General features: G+C 39.4%; 1 protein-coding gene across 5 annotated transcripts in view; it reads right to left on the reverse strand.

Moving 5' to 3' along the window:
* The window catches only part of ckap5 (cytoskeleton associated protein 5), a 119,592-nt gene that overhangs the window by 58,426 nt on the left and 40,216 nt on the right, over positions 1–20,950 (reverse strand). For all 5 annotated transcript variants that reach the window (XM_043705461.1, XM_043705462.1, XM_043705460.1 and 2 more), the window contains exons 10-21: positions 20,044–20,133; positions 17,491–17,655; positions 17,271–17,399; positions 13,394–13,564; positions 12,922–13,023; positions 9,678–9,788; positions 8,386–8,478; positions 6,870–7,055; positions 4,756–4,850; positions 4,445–4,502; positions 4,231–4,356; positions 3,806–3,939 (exon numbers count right to left, since the gene is read on the reverse strand). In XM_043705461.1, coding sequence (XP_043561396.1) covers positions 3,806–3,939; positions 4,231–4,356; positions 4,445–4,502; positions 4,756–4,850; positions 6,870–7,055; positions 8,386–8,478; positions 9,678–9,788; positions 12,922–13,023; positions 13,394–13,564; positions 17,271–17,399; positions 17,491–17,655; positions 20,044–20,133 — 1,460 coding nt within the window. The remainder of the gene's footprint in view (positions 1–3,805; positions 3,940–4,230; positions 4,357–4,444; positions 4,503–4,755; positions 4,851–6,869; positions 7,056–8,385; positions 8,479–9,677; positions 9,789–12,921; positions 13,024–13,393; positions 13,565–17,270; positions 17,400–17,490; positions 17,656–20,043; positions 20,134–20,950) is intronic.

The raw sequence follows: 20,950 nt of genomic DNA on the forward strand, positions 1-20,950 counted from the left end.
TCCCCACTTCCTCAGTGCTACCTGCCTGTCCACCTAACTTTGTATCATCGGCAAACTTCGCTAGAATGCCCCCAGTCCCTTCATCCAGATCATTAATATATAACGTGAACAGCTGCAGCCCCAACACTGAACCCTGCGGGACACCGCTTGTCACCGGCTGCCATTCCAAAAAAGAACCTTTTATCCCAACTCTCTGCCTTCTGTCAGACAGCCAATCCTCAATCCATACCAGTAGCTCACCTTGAACACCATGGGCCCTCACTTTGCTCAGCACCTTATCAAAGGCCTTTTGGGAGTCTAAATAGACCACATCCACTGGGTTTCCCTGGTCTAACCTACTTGTCACCTCTTCAAAAGAATCCCAACAGGTTTGTCAGGCACGACCTCCCCTTACTAAATCCATGTTGACTTGTTCTAATCTGACCCTGCTCTTCCAAGAATTTAGAAACCTCATCCTTAATGATGGATTCTAGAATTTTACCAACAACCGAGGTTAGGCTAATTGGCCTATAATTTTCCATCTTTTGTCTTGATCCTTTCTTGAACAAGGGGGTTACAACAGAGATCTTCCAATCATCTGGGACTTTCCCTGACTCCAGTGACTTTTGAAAGATCTCAACCAACGCCTCCGCTATTTCCTCAGCCACCTCCCTCGGCACTCTAGGATGTAGCCCATCGGGGCCAGGAGATTTATCAAATTTAAGACCTTTTAGCTTTTCTAGCACTTTCTCTTTTGTAATGGCAACCACATTCAACTCAGCCCCTGACTACCTTTCATTGTTGGGATATTACTCATGTCTTCCACTGTGAAGACTGATGCAAAGTACTCAAGTTCTCCAGCTATTTCCTTTTCTCCCATCACTAGGCTTCCAGCATCAGTTTGAAGTGGCCCAATGTCTACTTTTGCCTGTCGTTTGTTTCTTATGTATTGAAAGAAACTTTTACTATCATTTCTAATATTGCTGGCTAGCCTACCTTCATATTTGATCCTCTCCTTCCTTATTTCTTTGTTATCCTCTATTTGTTTTTGTAGCCTTCCCAATCTTCTGATTTCCAAGTCCTCTTGGCCACTTTATAGGATCTCTCTTTTTCTTTAATACATTTCCTGACTTCCTTTGTCAGCCTTGGCTGTCTAATCCCTCCCCAGATAATCATTCTTTTCTTGTGGATGAACCTCTGTACAGTGTCCTCAATTATACCCACATTTTTGCTCTACTGTCTTCCCCGCTCGGCTCTGCTTCCAGTCTATTTTCGTCAGCTCCTCTCTCATGCCCTCATAATTACCTTTATTTAACTGTAACACCATTACATCCGATTTTGCCTTCTCTCTTTCAAACTGCAGACTGAACTCTACCATATTATGATCGCTGCTTCCTAAGCGTTCCCTTACTTTAACATTTTTTTATAAAGTCTGGTTCCAATTCCTTAAGTTGTATTTAGTTTTAGCTACATTTTATAAATTCTTGGAGGCAAGCAGCTCCAAAAAAAGCCATGACTTGTTGCTCATTCCCAACTGTCTCTGTACATGGTTGTTGATAGTGAGCAAAGCTCTTCAAGTTCTGCAGTCCATGTGGTGTAAGTACACCCATAGCAATACTACGAAAGGATCTCCAGGAATGTCACCAGCTATTTCATCATGGCATGTTGGAAAACTTGTAGGTGATGACACTATCATGTGTCTGCTGTCCTTGTCCTTCTACAGGTCTCAGATTTGGAAGACATTTCAATAGGAACCTTGATGAGTTGCTTTAGCACATTTCACATTTGGTACACAACACTGCCACTGAAGCAGGGAGTTGCTTAAGTGGTGCACACAGTGCCAAACAGGCAGCTTTTCCTGGATGGCGTTGATCTTTGTGTAAACAAGAGCATAAGATCCAAGAGCAGAAACAGACCATCTAACACACCGTCCACTCCAACATGAAATCAGATCATCTTCAACTCCACTCGCTTGCCTTTTCCCCCAGAATCTTCGATTCCCTTATTGATTAAAAATCTGTCCATGTCAGCCTTGAATATACTTGGTAACACACTCTTCACAGTAGTCTGTAGTAAAGAATTCAATAGATGGACTACGCTTAGAAGAAACTCCCCCCTCATCTGTGTTTTAAATGTGCAACTCCTTATTCGGAGGTTATGCCCTTTGGACCTCGGCTCTTCCACAACAGGAATCAACATTTCCATGTTGATACCATCAAGTCACTGAAGCATCTCTTATTTCTCCAAATTCAAAACAGTACAGATCCAATCCACTTAACCACACCTAAGACAGTCCCTCCATATTTGCCCTTTCATAAAGCCATGCTGGCTTGGCTTAATCATATAATGCATTTTTAAATGCTCTGCTGTTACATCCTTTACAACAGACTAACATTTTTCCCAATAACAGTCAGTCATTAAGCTGATTAGCCTAAGTTACTTGTTTTTGTTGTCTTCCAAAAGAACAAAAAATTTACAGCCCAGGAACATGCCCTTCGGCCCTCCAAGGCTGAGCCGATCCAAATCTACTGTCTAAACCTGTCACCCAATCCCCAAGCACCTGTATCACTTTTAAATAACTTGGTCACATTTGCAGTTTTGCAAAACTCTTGGATTTCCAGAATCCAAGAATTCCTGGAAGATTACTACAAGTGTAGCCACTATCTATATAATCACTTGCTTTAACATGCTACAATGCATCCTATCAGGACCTGGGGATGTACTGGTTTTTCGACCCATAAGCTTCCCGAGCACTTTTTTTCCTCCAGTGATAGTTACATTTATTTCTCTCCTTTTGCCTCTTGAACAGTTAGCAATTTTGAAATGCTAGTGTCTTCTCCTGTGAAAAGTAATGCAAAGTAATTATTCAACTCTATCATTTTCTGGTTCCCCATTATTTTCCTAGGCCTCTGTGAAAATGAGACTATGACATCTTTGCCCTCACTTTCTCCTAGGAAGAAAGTCTTGCTGTCCATCTTAAAATCACATGCAAGTTTACCCTCAAACTTTGTTTGGTTCTCTTTTGTTGATTTTTAAAACTGCCTTACAGTTTTTCCACATTAAATCTATGTTGTTGGAGTTGGACCCTACAACCACATGGCATCAACATAAACTTTAATAGTTTCGAAGTCTCCTCTCGCCTCACCTCATCCCAGATCCAACCCTCCAATTCAGCATTCTCCTCTTGACCTGTCCATCTTCCTTCCCACTCCACTGAGTTACACTCCACCTGCATCCACCTACTGCCTTCCCACCTACCCCACCCAGTCCCACACCCTATTTATCTGTCATCCCCCTTTCCCTTCAACATTCCTGACAAAGGGAGTATACCAGAAGATCGACTCTCCTGCTCCTCAGATGCTGCCTGACCTGCTCTGCTTTTCCAGCACCACCCTCTTTGACTCTCCCTCAACATCTTCCAAATTTCACTATTGGCAGATTAAGCAGCCAACTCAAATGGTAGTGCTATTGAGTTAATGGCAGTGATGAGCATTGAAATTTCCTAGGTCAGAGTGCACTCTTTGCCCTTGCTACCCTCAGCTCTCCTTCCAAGTGACAGTTAAAAGGGAAGAATAAGGAGCCATCAGCCGAGGCAGGGTTGAAGGCAGAAATCAGCAGGGGTTTTCGTGGCGATGTCAGAATTAATTCAGTGTGACATTACAAGACCTGTAGTCACAGCATCCTCTTAAGCTTGGTCAAGTGCTTTCCACTAGTTAGAAGGTTAATCACCAAGCCTTAAGAAACAATTAAGTTTCTTGATTTCACCTTTAGCATTTTAAACACAATGGGATATAGCAGAAAATATTCAGGATTAAAATGAACTAACCTTATGTCAGTCCTTGGCAAGAGATCTTGAACATTTCCATTTTCTTCCTCATCCTGTTCTTCAGGAGGTTCTTCATCAACAGCATCACGTTTAACCATTTTTCTAATGGGAGCAGGAGGTTTTTGTCCTTGCATCTGTCAGGGGAACGGATTTACTAGATCTACTTGGGACATCTGAACAGTCCAAACATCATTTTAAAAGCTCATATTCAGTTGGAATTTTCAATGCACTGCTAAAAGACACTGATATGCAGCAGCTGAGATAGTGCCAACCAAAAACAAACATCAAATCATAAGATGCTAAAACTGGCGTAATGCAATCAGGAGTACACAAATTGTACAAGCTAAAGAGTGAATTGAATAAGAGAGGACAGCAAACAAAGAGTATTAAGTATGAGAAGACTTTATAGTTTTGATAACAATTACCTTTTCAAACTCAGCATCAATTTGAGATAGCAAAGCTGGTTTCTCATCTTCAAAAAACATTCTCAAAGGTGCGTCCATGTACAAGTACATCACACCCAACAAAGTGATTGCTGACGTCCGTACAGCCTAAAGAAATAAATAGTGAAAGCAGTCAGGATTCAGGAGCAAGTGCTACAACATGCATAAAAATTATTACAGAAACAGCCTCACTTACAGGGTTTGTCGCAGCCAAAGCAGTTTTCACACTACTGATGAAAGCTTTCACATTTAGCCTGCAAAAAAGATAAATAATTGAAGCTAGCAAAAAAGATTAAGTATTCCAAAACATTTTGCAAACAAATTAGGGTCTGATGTGAATACTTGGTACAGTTACAGTTAAAGTATTCCTATGTATTTTACCAAAGTGTAATAGCTTCCAAATAATTGATCAGTGTACTCCTGACTATTCAAGAATCAAATCAAGCACTTAAAAATGGCCAAATTGCAGATCTACTCACAAGCAAATTAAAAGCTTAAGATACTTACCCAGCAAATCCAAACTCCTTGATAGCAGTCGCTAGCCAATTTAAAATTTCTGCTTGGTTTTTTGGGTTTTTTTGTGCAAAAGCCATGGCAACAACCTGCAAATAATTTTAAATACGAGTGTCAGGGGCTTTTTTCTTCCTCCATACTCTGGACACTTAGTCATGTAAAAACAGATCCAAATTAGACTTAAGGAAACTGTAAATTGCATTTTAGTATCAACCTAAATGCATTTTCCGCATAAATAAAATATTCAAGATTTTTTTTAAAAAATGGTGATCTTCTGCCATATTTAAAAGAGTCAGATGTACAGCATGGAAACAGACCCTTCGGTCCAACCTATCCATGCCAACCAGATATCCCAAACCAATCTAGTTCCACCTGCCAGCACCTGGCCCTATCCCTCCAAACTCTTCCTATTCATATACCCATCCAAATGCCTCTTAAATGTTGCAATTGTACCAGCCTCTGGCAGCTCATTCCATACACGTACACCCGCTGAGTGAAAAGGTTGCCCCTTAGGTCCCTTTTATATCTTTCCCCTCTCACCCTAAACCTATGCCCTCTAGTTCGGGACTCCACTCCAGGGAAACAACTTTGCTTATTTATCCTATCCATGCCCCTCAATTTTGTAAACCTCTATAAAATGCCACCCCTCAGCCTTCGACGCTCTAGGGAAAACAGCCCCAGCCTGTTCAGCCCCTCCCCGTAGCTCAAATCCTCCAACCCTAGCAACATCCTTGTAAATCTTTTCTGAACCCTTTCAAGTTTCACAACATCTTTCCGATAAGAAGGAGATCAGAATTGCACACAATATTCCAACAGTGGCCTAAACAATTTTCTGTACAGCCTCAACATGACATCCCAACTCCTGTACTCAATACTCTGACCAACAAAAGAAAGCATACCAAATGCCTTCTTCACTATCCTATTTTCCTGCGACTTCATTTTCAAGGAGCTATGAACCTGCACTCCAAGATCTCTTTGTTCAGCAACACTGTAGAAAATAAGGTGCTATCTATTAAGAATGCCAGACAAATTGCAGGAAAATAAACTCTGAATACCAGAGAAGATCCCCACTCTTCCCTAGTAACTAGAGAAGGCATAACAACTTGAAAAGGAGGTGAAGCAATGCTAATAAAAGATTGCAGAATCAAGAAAGAAAGAAATACAGACTAGACATGAGCAATGTGAATGATTCTATGGTCTGCACAATCATATTTAAATCATATTGCTAACCTTTATTAAACCCAAGCAAAAAGGCATTAAGATAGCTTGGATTACTCTTATTCTCATGACACACCTTTCCAAGTCTCCAGCTGACCAAAAAACACTCCAATACTAACTCATGCTTTCTAACATCAGTATTTTTGCTTTTATTTTACTGACACTACTCTTACACTAATACATGCTAAGTTTTGTTCTTCTCTCCAATGGAAGAGGATGGGGGGGGGGGGGGGGGGGGTAAGCGATTTGCCTGTTTCGTGATGGTAGAGGGGTAACAGAAACAACCACCATTTCCTTCCAGCCTGGGACGATCAGGAGGGATGGCTTCTGAAAACAATCCACCTGAGCCCCACTTTCCATAAATCCCACCTTGCACGCAACAACAAAAAAGATGACACTTCTTCACTGGATCCTCTGAAGACTGGGCATTGACAGATATCTATGATCCACACGTTGCCAGGTTCCAGTTTATTGGCAGCTTCTGGCAAGATAGGATTCTACTGTCAAGGCGTGCGATGGGTTAAGCAGTTCAGTTAGCTCTGAACCGGCTAATCTGCAATTCGGCAGCTCTGTTGTGGGGCAGAAAGTCCGTTGCCACTGAAAATACTCGCCACTCTACCTTGATTCTTTCAATATTAGTCTCAGTCCCAGTCTCTCACTCTGCAGATTCTGCATGATCCAAGTGTTTCCAACATATTGTTTTTATTTCACATTTTTTGCTTAACTTTAAATCTGACTAATGTCAATCCGTTGAGTAAATCTTATTCCTAACATTGCTGCATAACTTTAGTGTGTTTTAAACAACTTATTTTTATTCCTCTTATGTATCTAAGATCTGTAGCTAAGGCGGCATAAGAGTCTGTACTGGTGTACATGACACACACACACACCTGTTCAGCAGTCCATGGAAGAGAACATGCTTCAGCTATTGCAGTGAGTGCTTCTTTTGCTTTTATTCCACATTTTACATCTCCAGCTTTATCAACAAGCCCATCCAGCACAACTTCAGCTGACGTTCTGGAAAAGTTCCCTTTCTGAGCAATCAGTGCAACAATATGCAATTTCATTTGCATCACCTGAAGAGGAAAATTTATTTCAATTATCAAAATAAAAGAAATACACAATTAGTCTTGAATGTTAACAGTAACTAAATTAACACTTATGGAAAGGGATGGGAGAAAGGTGAAGTGAATTCAGATGAGAAGTATCATTAAGACCTCACCTACATCCACTGGCTCAAAGTATAGCTTGCCCCTTTGGTCTCTCATAGGTCCCACTCTTTCCCTGGTAACTCTTACTGTTTATATACTTCTAAAAGGCTTTGGAGGTTTCCTTGTTTTAATCTGCCAAAGATAGATTTTGTGGCCCTCTGTGCCCTCCTAATTTCCTTAAGCAAATTCCTACACTCTATACTTTTGAAGGGCCTCCTTGTTTGTACTATACCTGACATGTGCTTTCCTTTTCTTTTTGAAACTCTTTATATTCCTTGACATCCAGAGTTCCCTGGATTTGCTATCGCTCCCTTCACTTAAAGGAACATAGTGAATTCCCACTTTCCAAATGTTGACCTACCTGCAAATATCTGCATACAGTCTAATTTGGCAAGATCCTGTCAAATAGCTCAAATTGGACTTCCCGCAATTTAGACAACCTCTGCACGACTATTCCTCTCCTTAACGACTTTGAAACTTCAACCACTTGACAAACTTCATTTCAGAGGATTAGGTCTAGCACTGCCTCATCCCCAAGAGTACCATCTCCATACTGGCACAAAAGCAGCAGGACATTCAAGTCTGTTCTGCCATATGAGGCGATGGTTAAGTTCTCATCTCAATTCCATCTGTTTGACTCATGTTCTTTTATACAGAATGCCCAGCCAAAAATCAATTACCTCCAATTTAAAATGAATTGCCTTTATATGGAGCAGAATTCCACACTTCTACCATTCCCCTCACCATCTTTTGTAAGGTTTGGTTTGCTTTTAAGAGTAGCAGAAACCTTTAATGCTGGATGGGTAAAATAAAGTCAACATACAGACCAGTAGCCATGATCCAAATAAAATCGGATTTGTTTGGTTGCTTTATTCAAGCAATTATAGGCCAAGGCACCAGGCCTATACTATTCTCCTCACCAGCTTTTGAACAGGGGAATTCTGCTCCTTTTCAAATAGTGCAGCGAAATGTTATTTTCACTGAAGGAATAGATCAAAGGCCTAGTAGCAACAGGATGGTAAACTCAGTGAAATACTCTCCAGTGCTACATTCATGCAATCTGTTTTTAATATGAACACAAATGTATTTCTGAAATACACAATTATTTCCTCATTTAAAACTAACCTAAATTTTTTTGGAGAAGAAAATCTCAAAACTCATTCAACATACAGCATGTATTTTAAATAAATCTTACTTGGAAATTGGTTTCCTTCCAGCCTGGCTTTTTAGCCAGCATACGCACTAGTGCCTGACAAGGCAACTCTTTCTTGTCAGTGACTTCCACTCCCTGCAAAATGAAAAAAAAAAGTATCAATTCCAAGTAATATTTTAACTGGATGCCTATTATATTTAACAAGACATCTCTTAAGACTTTGCTCAAGCTGTTACGTTTCCAACTTGAGATCAGCGAAATACAAAAGTTGCAACACAGATGTTTTCAAACACAAACTCCTTAAGCCAATGTAAAAATCTAGTAGTACAATGCAATGTAGTGGATATTCAAGGTACATGAAGGTGGGATATGGCAGGGAAGTGAAAATAATTCTCAATAGCATAATTCCAATTATGAACATTCAGACCATCATCGTTACAAATTTACACCTGTATTCAAAACTTAGTTCACCTATGCAAAATTGGTGAAGCAGTTAATTGAGACAATTCAGATAATGCAAAATGAAGTGTAAACTGATAAAAAGCAAAACTGATGACATCTATGCAGAATATTAGAAACAACCAAGGGAGTTGAAATGTCAAATCTGAGGTGGTCATCATCAAATTGTTATTGCCCTAAAATCAAACACTAGGCACCATGTCTTGTCTGGCCATACAAACAATTTGAGATACTGAAATATTGAAGCAGTTTGCAAAGATGCTAAGACTGTTTCCTAGAACATGCAGCTTATACAAAAAGATCACATGTTGGGTTTTGCACTTTGAAAAATTAATAACTAAGAGGTACAGAAAACTAAAATGCTTTAGGTAAAAACGTTCCAGAAAAGTTATGTCAAACCAAATAATTACCATAGTGACTAATAACCACCATGATGAAATAAGATAAAAAGGTTTTGGCCAATAAGCGACAAATTTACCACTCATATCAGCAAGGTTTTCAACAAACCCCAAGAACATAAACTAAACTTCCTAGCAGACCATGGAGCCAAGGTGTGTGGGTTTCTTTCTTCCCCATCCCTCAACTGCCCTTCTTTTTAAAAGTAGAAAACATTGCTGACAAGAGTCCTCAATTTGTCTTTGTTTAGTTGGGTGCCACAACCTAGGGGACTTTTCCACAAAGAACTTAAGGAAAGCACTTACAAAATATAAGCTGGCATACAGCAGCCCTGGCACTCCTGCATGAAAAACTAAGACTTGCAACACCGTAGACAATAGAGACAGCATATGCAGTTTGATTTTTCATTATTTCAAATGAGAAATCCTGGTTCAAGTTTGTAAGGAACATTATCCAAGCCTGTTATTCAGCACAATTACCTTCTGGAACTCCTCCATGCTGGCTAACCTTTCCTTCCAGTTACTACTGTCAAGTTGCTGTAGGCAGGAGGCTGGTAGTACAGCTGCAGCTCTTTCTTCACAAACCTCAATCTGTAAAAAAAAACAAACAAACTTTATAAGTGTCACAAACAGAACAGATATTGAGAGCATTTTTCAAGTTCTAGAAACAACAAAAAAAAGGCAATGGAATAACTGACATCAACACAAACTAGTAGCCTTATATAAGAGCATGACATTTTAAATTCTGCACTGGCAGAAGGTTTTTTCTTTTTTCATATTTGGGAATTATGGAAAAGCTAACAATTGCTGCTCACTTTCAACCATCGAAAGTGTCGATGAACCAGTTTTATGAACTACTTCAATTCAAGTACTGCAAGTACAGGACAAAGTGATACAAACTTTTCTGTAGCATTTGTCTCAACTTGGTGGCTTCCTCAGCCATTTCAGAGGACAGTTTAGACTCAAATACATTGCTGAAGAGTCATAGACAGGGTAGTCAGAACTAGGATGCCAATTCTTTTACTTAAGGAAAAAAAGGAATGAGTGAATTAGACTAGCTTTAATTGAAAAGGAAATCTGGAATTGAATCAAATTGATGAATCAATTTCAACTTTAGTCCCACCAACTGCCAGGTGGAATTCAAACATATACCTTTGAAGCATTAAAAGTAAAATACTGTGAATGTTGGATATCTGAAATAAACAGAAAAGGCTGGAGAAACGCAGTTGGTCTGGCAGTATCTGTGCTACTAATTAGAGTCTGATAGGACTACTTCAGGCCAGTTCTCTTGTCACAGATGCTATTAGATTGGAGTTCTCTAGCATTTTCTGTGTTCATTTCTGCAAAGCATAAGCCAGGGCTTCCATATTACTAGTGGCATTATGCCACTGTACATCTTGAATAGCGAACGATTTTGGATTAGGGGAAACTTGAAATACCAAACTGCTCGAAAATTGCTTTCCATCATCTCTTGCATTCCTCATTCTAAATCATTTTCTTCTTTGTTTCATTCAAAAACTAGTGCTCATCATAACCACTCCCAAGTTGGAATGGTGGGCTGCTAATCTGAAATATTAAGTTTCTCAAAAGATGCCACCTCACCTACTGAGTAGGTCTGGCAACTTCTAGAGTCAGATGTACAGCATGGAAACAGACCCTTTGGTCCAACCTGTCCATGCTGACCAGATATCCCAACCCAATCCAGTTCCACCTGTCAGCACCCAGCCCATATCCCTCCAAACCCTTTATTCATATACCCATCCAAATGTCTCTTAAAATGTTGCAATTGTACCAGCCTCCACCACTTCCTCTGGCAGCTCATTCCATACACGTACCACCCTCTGCGTCAAAAAATTGCCCCTTGGGTCCCTTTTATATTTTTCCCCTCACCCTAAACCTATGCCCTCTAGTTCTGGACTCCCCGACCCCAAGGAAAAGACTTGGCCTATTTACCCTATCCATGCCCCTCAATTTTATAAACCTCTGTAAGGTCACCCCTCAGCCTCCAACACTTCAGGGAAAACACCCCCAGATAGCTCAGCCTCTCCCTATAGCTCAAATCCTCCAACCCTGGCAACAACCTTGTAAATCTTTTCTGAACCCTTTCAAGGGTCACAACATCTTACCGATAGGAACAAGACTAGAATTGCATGCAACATTCCAACAGTGGCCTAACCAATGTCCTGTAGAGCCACAACATGACCTCCCAACTCCTGTAGTCAATACTCTGACCAATAAAGGAAAGCGTACCAAACACCTTATTTTTGGCCACATTTCTGCCCAGCATCACAATTAAACTGAAATTATGTCTACTGGACAAGACCCATTATTCAAACGGAAAGGACGATTAGCCCTGTATCATTTCCTAGTAAGTTCTTGGGAGGAAATTTCTTATCCTACAGCAAGAAGCCTCTTAAAAACATCTTGCACAAATTGCCAAGAAAAGACGACATTATCCAGAAATAGCTTTTGGAGTCATTCCTGACCCACTTTCCTAATTCATCCATACAAGAGACAATTAGTTAATCCAGTAGAACAGAATTTATCAAGTTATTTTTGCTTAAGAATATTTTGAATTCAGACTAGTGCCCTGTTAACAAAAAGGCTAGTCTGGGCAGGGACAATGATCACAGGTAATCTCAGGTTGACAGTCGCATGGTAATATTCAAAAGGACAGAAACCAAGCTCTGCTTCCTATTCTAGTTTTGCATGCACGCCTTCACAGGTAGAGAATAAGTGAACAACACAAACACACTGTTGTGGTTCTGTTCGCCGAGCTGGGAATTTGTGTTGCAGACTTTCGTCCCCTGTCTAGGTGACCTCAGTGCTTGGAAGCCTCCTTTGAAGCGCTCCTGTGATCTTTCCTCCGGCATTTGTAGTGGTTTGAATCTGCCGCTTCCGGTTGTCAGTTCCAGCTGTCCGTTGCAGTGGTTGGTATATTGGGTCCAGGTCGATGTGCTTATTGATTGAATCTGTGGATGAGTGCCATACCTCTAGGAATTCCCTGGCTGTTCTGTTTGACTTGTCCTATAATAGTAGTGTTGCCCCAGTGGAATTCATGTTCTTTGTCACCTGCGTGTGTGGCTACTAAGGGTAGCTGGTTGTGTCATTTCGTGGCTAGTTGGTGGTGTTCATGAATGCGGATCGTTAGCGGTCTTCCTGTTTGTCCTATGTAGTGTTTTGTGCAGTCCTTACATGGGATTTTGTACACTACATTGGTTTTGCTCATGTTGGGTATTGGGTCCTTCGTTCTGGGGAGTTGTTGTCCGAGAGTGGCTGTTGGTTTGTGTGCTGTTATGAGTCCTAGTGGTCGAAGTAGTCTGGCTGTCAGTTCGGAAATGCTCTTGATGTATGGTAGTGTGGCTAGTCCTTTGGGCAACCCAAAGTCGCAGTTGTTCTGGTTACGTTCACCAAACTGGAAAGGTGGTTTGTAGGTTTATTACATATTTGTTAATATCTTTGCTTCACAAAAACAATTTATTTTAATGATTTCTTGTGAACCATTACTGCTCAATTTTATTCTAGAGATATATTTAATTGAATGCAAATTCCTATCTGTCTTTGAGAGGTCTGAAATCATGTGTCTAGATCGCAGCCAACCACCATGTTATTGCACCCAGTTAAATTATCAATCTCATTTAGCTTTCTGCATAAGTCCAAAAATAAATCACTTATCAACTGTAACAGTTTAGAAATACAGCAGTATTCCAATGCCAATACTTACACTAAGTTCAGGCTCCACTTCTTTGATCTCTATTGCTTTTTTCCCTTTCGTACCTGAAGCAGAAGCAGGCCCTGGTCCTTTCACTTTTTTACCTGGTCCAGCCTATAGAACAGTGTTACATTTGAATAACTACAATCTAACTCCTATATTCATAAAAACAGAAATATTAAAAACTTTTGGGCTATTCTAAAAAGACAGCAGTTCACTAAATAGCTTAACTAAACTACATGCCACAAGTTCTGATAAACCACAAGAACAGAAAAAAAAAAAGACTAAATGGGCACATTCCTACACCCACGTTTATTAAATGCGAACAATAAATTTAAACATCATTGCATTTAATGGCGAAGAACGCACCTACAAGAACAGAAAATCTAGTACAGATTACTAATCATCATAATCATAAGTGCAAATATATTAATTACACAATTGACATAATGAGAAAACATATCCATATTCAAACACATCCCACCTTGTTTGAAGGCTTCTTTGGCGGCCCAGTAGGTTTTGTTGCAGGAGCATCAATTTTGTCTGTGTTCGAAGATGGTGCAACCTTTCCTTGCGGCACAGGTTTTACTGCTTTTGCACTACTAGCACTTTTATTCCCATGAATCAGTTCTACCTTGTCGGAACATTCTTTAATCTGAAGTGACAACAGTTGCATTTGACAGCATAATCATGCTGAAAACTGTTCTTAGCACAAACAAAACAGCTTTTACAAATCAAATGTGGATTTCAAACATAATATCTCAAATTTATAATTACAAAGAGCAAAGGAGTAAACATTCACCATCTTGAACACTGCCACTGCGCCCACCCATCAAGTATGCATTGGCATTCAATTGTACCATAGTGGTTAAGTATCTCACATTAATTCAGCACTGCTTACCCTAATTCAATATCTTTACCAAACAAAAATCTAATTCTCAATTTTAGTTTGTATTAGCCCAACACTGAATCTTCTACAAGTGTTCCAAATGTCTATTATTCTTTGTGTAGGCCAGTCTCTCCCCAGATGACTATCAGATGAAGTTGCAGAATACCCAAAGGGATTCGCTTATTTTTAAATACCTTAGAACTAATTCAGTATCTGCTTTACTAAACCTCTTATAATTTAAACTCTAATACCTCAAGCCTCAGAAACAAAGAGGAATTAATTAATTTGCGCTCCATAGGCATTTTTTTTTCATGCTTCAATTTTATTAACTAAAAATACATGAAATCAATTAAAAGGCTTCTAAAAATCCAAATACATCATTCCCATTGTCTATGCTACAAGTAACATCAAGTAAATTGAACAGGTTTGCAAAATACGATCTACCTGTCATAAATCAATGGTAACTCTAATTTTGCTGTTCTTAGTAACAAACAAAGTAGGGTCAGATGTAGAATCTATGTAGGTAGAATTGAGGAACCACAAAAGGGCAAAAAACATGTTTGGAGGCTTGTACGTAACTCCAACTAATAATAAGGAACTGGGGCACAAGATACACACCCTTTTCTATCTCCTGGTGTAAGAAAGGCAAAGTTACAGCCATCACGTCAGATTTCAATATGCAGGTAGACTGGGAAAATTAGGTTGGCAGTGGATTCCAAGAAAAGGAATTTGTAGAACGTCTACGAGATGGCTCAAGGGGAGGTCATGCTCGATAAATCTGCTAGAACTGAGGAAGTAATAAGCAGATTAGACCACAGAGAGCCAATGGATGTTATCAACTGGGAATTCAAGGCGGCATTTGATAAGGTTCCGCCCAAGAGACTGCTGAGTAAGATAAGGGACCATGGTGTCAAAGGCCAGGTTACCATGGATAGAAGACTGGTTGTCTGGCATAAAGCAGCGAGTGCAGATAAAAGGGTCATTCTCAGGATGGCAGCCGATGATGTGGTGTTCTGCAAGGGTCAATGTCGGGACCATATCTTTTCACTTTATACATTCATGATCGGGATGAAGGAACTGAGGGCATTCTGGCTAAGATAGAAAGAGACACTGTGGAAGCCATTTTGTCACATATTCAATGCTGGTCCTGAAGAAACCTTGTTTTCCTGTTATTGCTGGCCTTGCAGCTGTGCCTGCCCAGTGATAAACAAATTCTTCTCTTTGCAGAAGGCTATTGTATACTAACACCTGCTTATCAGCTCCTAACTGTTGTGATCCAGAAGCTATGTATCTGGAGCTGAAGTTAGGCAAGTTGCCCCATGCCCTCCTATTATCCTATAGTTAACGATCAGCTAACTGTATACTCTAAAGTCCCGTGAATCTCAACTTGTTGGAGTGATTCAGGACTATTCATTTGAATTGGTCTCCCTCGGTCTCCAGTGGTTTATCACGAAATAAATGTATCAATACTCAAGGTGTGCATACGTGATTCATTCAAAAAGATTTTCTCCAATAGGGACAGATAATATTGAGGTGGCAGGGAAGCTGCAGAAGGATTTGGACAGGTTAAGAGAGTGGCAAAGGAGTGGCAGATGGAGTACAATTGTGGAGTGGGGGGGGGGCAGGAGGGAGGAGGGGAAGAGAGTGTGAGGCCATACACTTTGGTAAGAAGAATATTTTCTAAATGGGGAGAAAATTCAGGAGTCCGAAGTTCAAAGAGACTTGAGAGTTCTCAAGGTAAATTTGCACGTCGAGTCAGTAGTTAGTCGAAGAGCATGGTGCTGGAAAAACACAGCTAGTCAGACAGCATCTGAGGAGCAGGAGAACAGACATTGAACAGAAACCCTTCATCAGTTTGTTACAAACAGAACGTCATTTACGAAAAACTTTACAAGAACTGTAACAAACAGTACATTGGACAAACAGGCAGAAAACTAGCTACCAGGATCCATGAACATCAACTAGCCACAAAAAGACATGACCCACTCTCAGTAGTATCATTACATACAGATGAAGGAGGACACCACTTTGACTGGGTTTGGAGGTACCGGTGTTGATCTGTGGTGTACAAAAGTTAAAAATCACAACACCAGGTTATAGTCCAACAAATTTATTCGGAAGCATGACTGGGGAAACACACCCATCCTTGGATGAGCCAAACAGAGACACGCACAAGAATTCCTAGAAGCATGACATCCCAACCAGAACTCTATCAATAAACACATCAACTTGGACCCCATCTATCACCCTCAAGAAACAGTAAATGACATCACCAACCTAAGGAAACCAGGACATAACACCAGTGCTTCACGAGAGGGTCACTGATGTTACCTAGCATGATGATGAAACGGCTGAAATCAAACCTTCCAGCTCAGCAAGCAAACTTATGTATATAAGGAGAAACATCTTCAGCCAGAGAATGGTGAATCTATGGAATTTGTCACAGAAGGCTGTGGAGGCCAGTTCATTGAGTGCATTTAAGATGGTGATAGATAGGTTCTTGATTGTCAAGGGGATCAAGGGTTACGGGGAGGAAGTGGGAGAGTGGTGTTGAGAAACTTATCAGCCATGATTGAATAGCAAAGCAGACTCAATGGGCTGAATGGCTAATTTCTACACCAATGTATTGTGGTCTTATGGTCTATTGAAGTCACCTATCATGAGCGCGTTCCCCACATACATCTGCAATTTTCTGAATTTAGTGTATGCAACATTAGCACTAGAGTTTGTTTACCCCTGCAGTTTCTTAACTCAAAACAAATTCTATATCTGACTCCGACAATCAAAGATTCTCGCTTATTAACGTACTGTTATGCCTTAGTGCTACAATGGCAGATAAATCATATCTATTTACCCCAACATGTACATTCATGTCAATATTTTGTGACTGCTATGCACAGAAAAAATATAAAGTTAAATTAAAGGCAATCTTCATTTTGATCCTATTTGATGTTTGCCATTGCTTCAATCTCTTTTTGCTACAAATGTTATACTATCTTTGCCTCCCCCGAATCTGAACTACTTACGGTCCAATCTGCTTGCCAAACTAATTTAAATTCTCCCCAACAGCACTAGCAAATCCCTTTACTCAGATAGTAGTACTTGTCCTGCAAAGGCACAACTTGTCTATCTAGTGCAAGCCTCATCTATCTAGAACTGGTCCTCAACATTTCCATGTGAAACTTCCTACAATGTGAAGATGAAACAATGCTCATTTTATATTGTTAGACGAGTTCAGCTAATATCACAGATTTAACTGGAATATTACATCTCATCATTGCATCAAGCTCTGCCAACAGATCATTCTAACATCCCCAATTTCACAGAAAAAAAGGCAAGTCATTCATCCAAAATTAGGTTAGAATTTCTTGACATATGAATCTGGGAAGAATGTCTTTCGAATAGTGATTTTTTTAAAAAAGTGAAGAAAAAAAACAAACTTGAAAGTTGATTTTTTTATATGCCAACTCACCTTGTCAAGTTTCAACTTATCAACATCAACAAGGAATGGATTCATTAACCTTTCGCCAACAACTTTCAGAGCAGTACCTAGTGCTTCAAAGGCAGCATCCCTCACCTCGGCTGCAGAATCATTAATTTGCTGCAGAGAATTAGGTTACATTAATTTTGTAATTAAAACAGAAACTTGAACTGTGTAAGATTCATAAGCACCACAATCTTCAGCTACATACCTTAAGTAGTGCAGCACAAAGTGGCTTTAAAAGACTTTTTGGCAACATGGAGGCAGTACAATGACAAAAACTTCTTGCCAAGAAGAGAGATGCTTGTTGCTTGATTGATGGGTTTTTGTTATCCATTACAGCCAACACATCTTCACTTAGGTTCTGTAATGTGGTCTAAATCCAGATATCTTGTTAATTATTGATCAATGCAACTGAATTCTTAAAATCCATTCCAAACACATCAATTTGTAAACAGAACATTTTACAGCACAAAAGCACAGTAATATCAAGAATACAAACGCTGTAACATTTAGCCAAACAAATTATGAAAACCAAGTTAATTAGTTATGTGCAAAAATGAGATTAACTTTGAATAAAATGATTTCACAAAGGTTGCTAAATTTCTAACTAATCATCACTGCCGTGTATAACATTCTGGATATGCAAGGCTACAATGCGGGAAGAAGTGAGCTAATTTGAACCAATGAATCTCCAACTTGTACTGGAGATTAAATCTCTGCTTGAGATAGATTTGGAAAAAGTCCACTTTCAAATTGCTGTTACAATAAAGCACGGAATGAAATACATAGGAAGTTGCTGCTAATGTAACATAATGCAAATGCTAAAAAAAAACTTTTATATTGTGAATAATCTCATTAATTCTCTAAAATTAGAAAATACAGTACTAAATTTGAGCTACACACAAATGGCTGAATTTTTAGACCAGATTCTCAAAATTACATTATTCTGACGTAGACTTTTTAATACTATGAGACAATGTTACTTAAGATACAGGGAAGTCTTCGAGAATTCAGTTAAACAGCTAGTTTCTTAAGGGCATCTAACTGCCAGACAGACAGTCATTACACAAGTTACACGGCAAACATGAGGGGAGGAAAAATGCATTTCAGAGTTTTAAGACAAAATCATAATTTGCACTTAACGAATACATTTGTTGCATTTGCACCTTGTTGCAATTTATGAATGCTCAGCAATCATGGCAACCAATTTGCTTCATGTGTTTCAGTTAGATTAGTAATTATGTGGTCCCGTCTGGGGCTCATGTGCTGTAGTGGTAGTACCCCTACCTTTAAGTCAGGAGGCCCAGGATCAAGTCCCACCTATTACAGGGATGTGTAATAAAGTAACCTGTTTGGAGATTAGCGAGCTTTGAGAATATTTGTAGCTCAGGTGGAGGTTTGGAGATGCTTTAAAAAAAAGGCCCAATCACATGACTGGTAGTAATGTTGGAATCACTTGGCTATGTAGTTAAGAGGAGACTTGGAAGAAGAGTGCAGCAAACATGCTTCTTTGCAGCTCATGGAACGAGCTTGGAGTGCACAAAGCAAAATAATCTTAGCTCTGAAGAACTGCATCTTTGGATTGAAGACTAGATTTCCTTTAGGCAGGGGAATCAAAGAATAGTCAAGGTAGATGGGAATGTGAAAGCCAAAACGCAAACTGATCAACTATGATTGGCAGAACAGGTTCAAAAAAGGATGAATGACTGACTTGTGTTCCTACTCTGTATGTTTTTAAGATTAGACTTTTAGAATCTGCAGAGCATTTCTTTTCTGCAGTCTCAAAGTGCCCACCGGCACTTGATGTTGCTCATAGCTGGAGATGCAGCAAAGAGGGTGTAATCACAAACTTTTTTATTCCAGCATTACTGCAGAGATATAGTTAAATTTGCAAATTCTACCTTATTACGTTAGGTAGAACTGCCATCTCCCCTACAAAGCGATTAACTTAAATACCACTTCAGTGACTCGTGAACAAAAATCCAGGTTCACTTCTGGATACTAGACTGAAAGAACACTTCTCTGAAAGCAGTAACCTCTTCAGATGCAACATTACAAAGTGTAGTCCTCTCATTGGAATTTAAAAAAAAAAGGCTTATTGAATATGTCTTTCAATCAACATCAGGAGAAATAATCCATACTTATGGGATCTTATTCTGTGCAATTAAGTTGCTGTACATTTCAATTGAGTACACTTTAAACAATATTCAATTTACTGTAAAGAGCTTTAGTCAACTGAGATGCAAAAACTGTGACAGACATAGGTCCTCTCTTTTGGGTTTTTCTGGCTACTAACTACAGAAATTTGCAATAAACAGATACAAATTATTTGAAGAGGGGATAAGTTGAAAACTATTATTAACCTGGAAAGTAATGCAAGTCATTCTCTCTCAAGATTTTCCTGGCTTAAAGTAACACTGCATTCAAATAGATGAAAATACAGACTAAAAAATTACCTTCAAAATGATCAATGAATCACTGGCAGGGGCTTAAGAACAATCAACCAAATAAAATTAACACAGGAAAATGGGCAATGACAGGGAACCATCAACGTGAAAACAACCACACACCACGACCTTATTGTGCACAGAAATTTGTCAATGTATGCAATCTTCACAGGATAAGACCTGCATAGTTGATTCTGCAGTCATGTGAACGTAATAATTAATGCTGAGCATCTAGCATTTGTTGAAATCAAGTTTTCAAATTCTGCCAGAAATGTTTACTTAAAATCTTAACACAAACCAAAGTGAGAACTTACTGTGAGAAAAACAGCATCAATAGCTTCTTGCAAAGCCTGAACTACTTGAGGTTTCTTCTCTTTAAACTTTTCCAAAATGGCTGGCACCACCTGAAAAAGATGAATGCTTTTGTATCAAGTACAAATGAGAAGCTGTGATCAAATGACATTGGTAGTAAAGTTTGCTCAAAAATACAATTCAAATCTGTAAATTTATTCATTTTAAACTATAAGTCGCAGATGTAATTTCAGATCCATCTGTAGTCACCAAACTTCACTCAATACGGTGGAAGGAACAGCAGGGGAACAGAAGCTGCAAGATTGCTGTGTCAGTATTAAAACTACAGGGAGAGGTTTACGTTCCAGACATCTCTTAAAAACTATCCCTCCAGAGTCTCAACAAAATGAAGGCAAAAAAAGACAACACTAACGACCAATGTAACAAACTACAACTCGTTCAGTGTTGCTGGGTCAAAATCCCAGAACTTTCAAACAGCACTGAAAATTTACCTTTACTGCACATGCAAGCAGGAAAAGTAAAATTCACAAAAGGAATGAAGAGGTAACTAAAACAGGGTGGGAAGCAGGCATCGACATCACCTTTCCACTTCCTCCTTTCCTGGACAGACATTTAAATCAACATACGTAAATCAATAATTGCCAGTCTATTGAGCTCACAGAAAGCTCAATTGATCCCACTGTTATACATTTAAAAAAACAGGAAGAACAAGGTACCATCTTTGCAAGGTCCCTTTGTCCATTCAGGAAGTCCATTCGTAGATAGTAGCCCTTTCTTCATATGCACATGTTTTGTGAACCTCATTCATTCCACTCCAAGGTGTGGAAATGAAGTGCGAGCTATACTAGCCAGCAGCTTAGAGGCATTCCCTCCCCACACAGGTTACAGATCAACCACAATTTCAATGAA

The sequence above is a fragment of the Chiloscyllium plagiosum genome, chromosome 16 (genome assembly GCF_004010195.1).
Source record: "Chiloscyllium plagiosum isolate BGI_BamShark_2017 chromosome 16, ASM401019v2, whole genome shotgun sequence".
Taxonomy (NCBI): Eukaryota; Metazoa; Chordata; class Chondrichthyes; order Orectolobiformes; family Hemiscylliidae; genus Chiloscyllium; species Chiloscyllium plagiosum.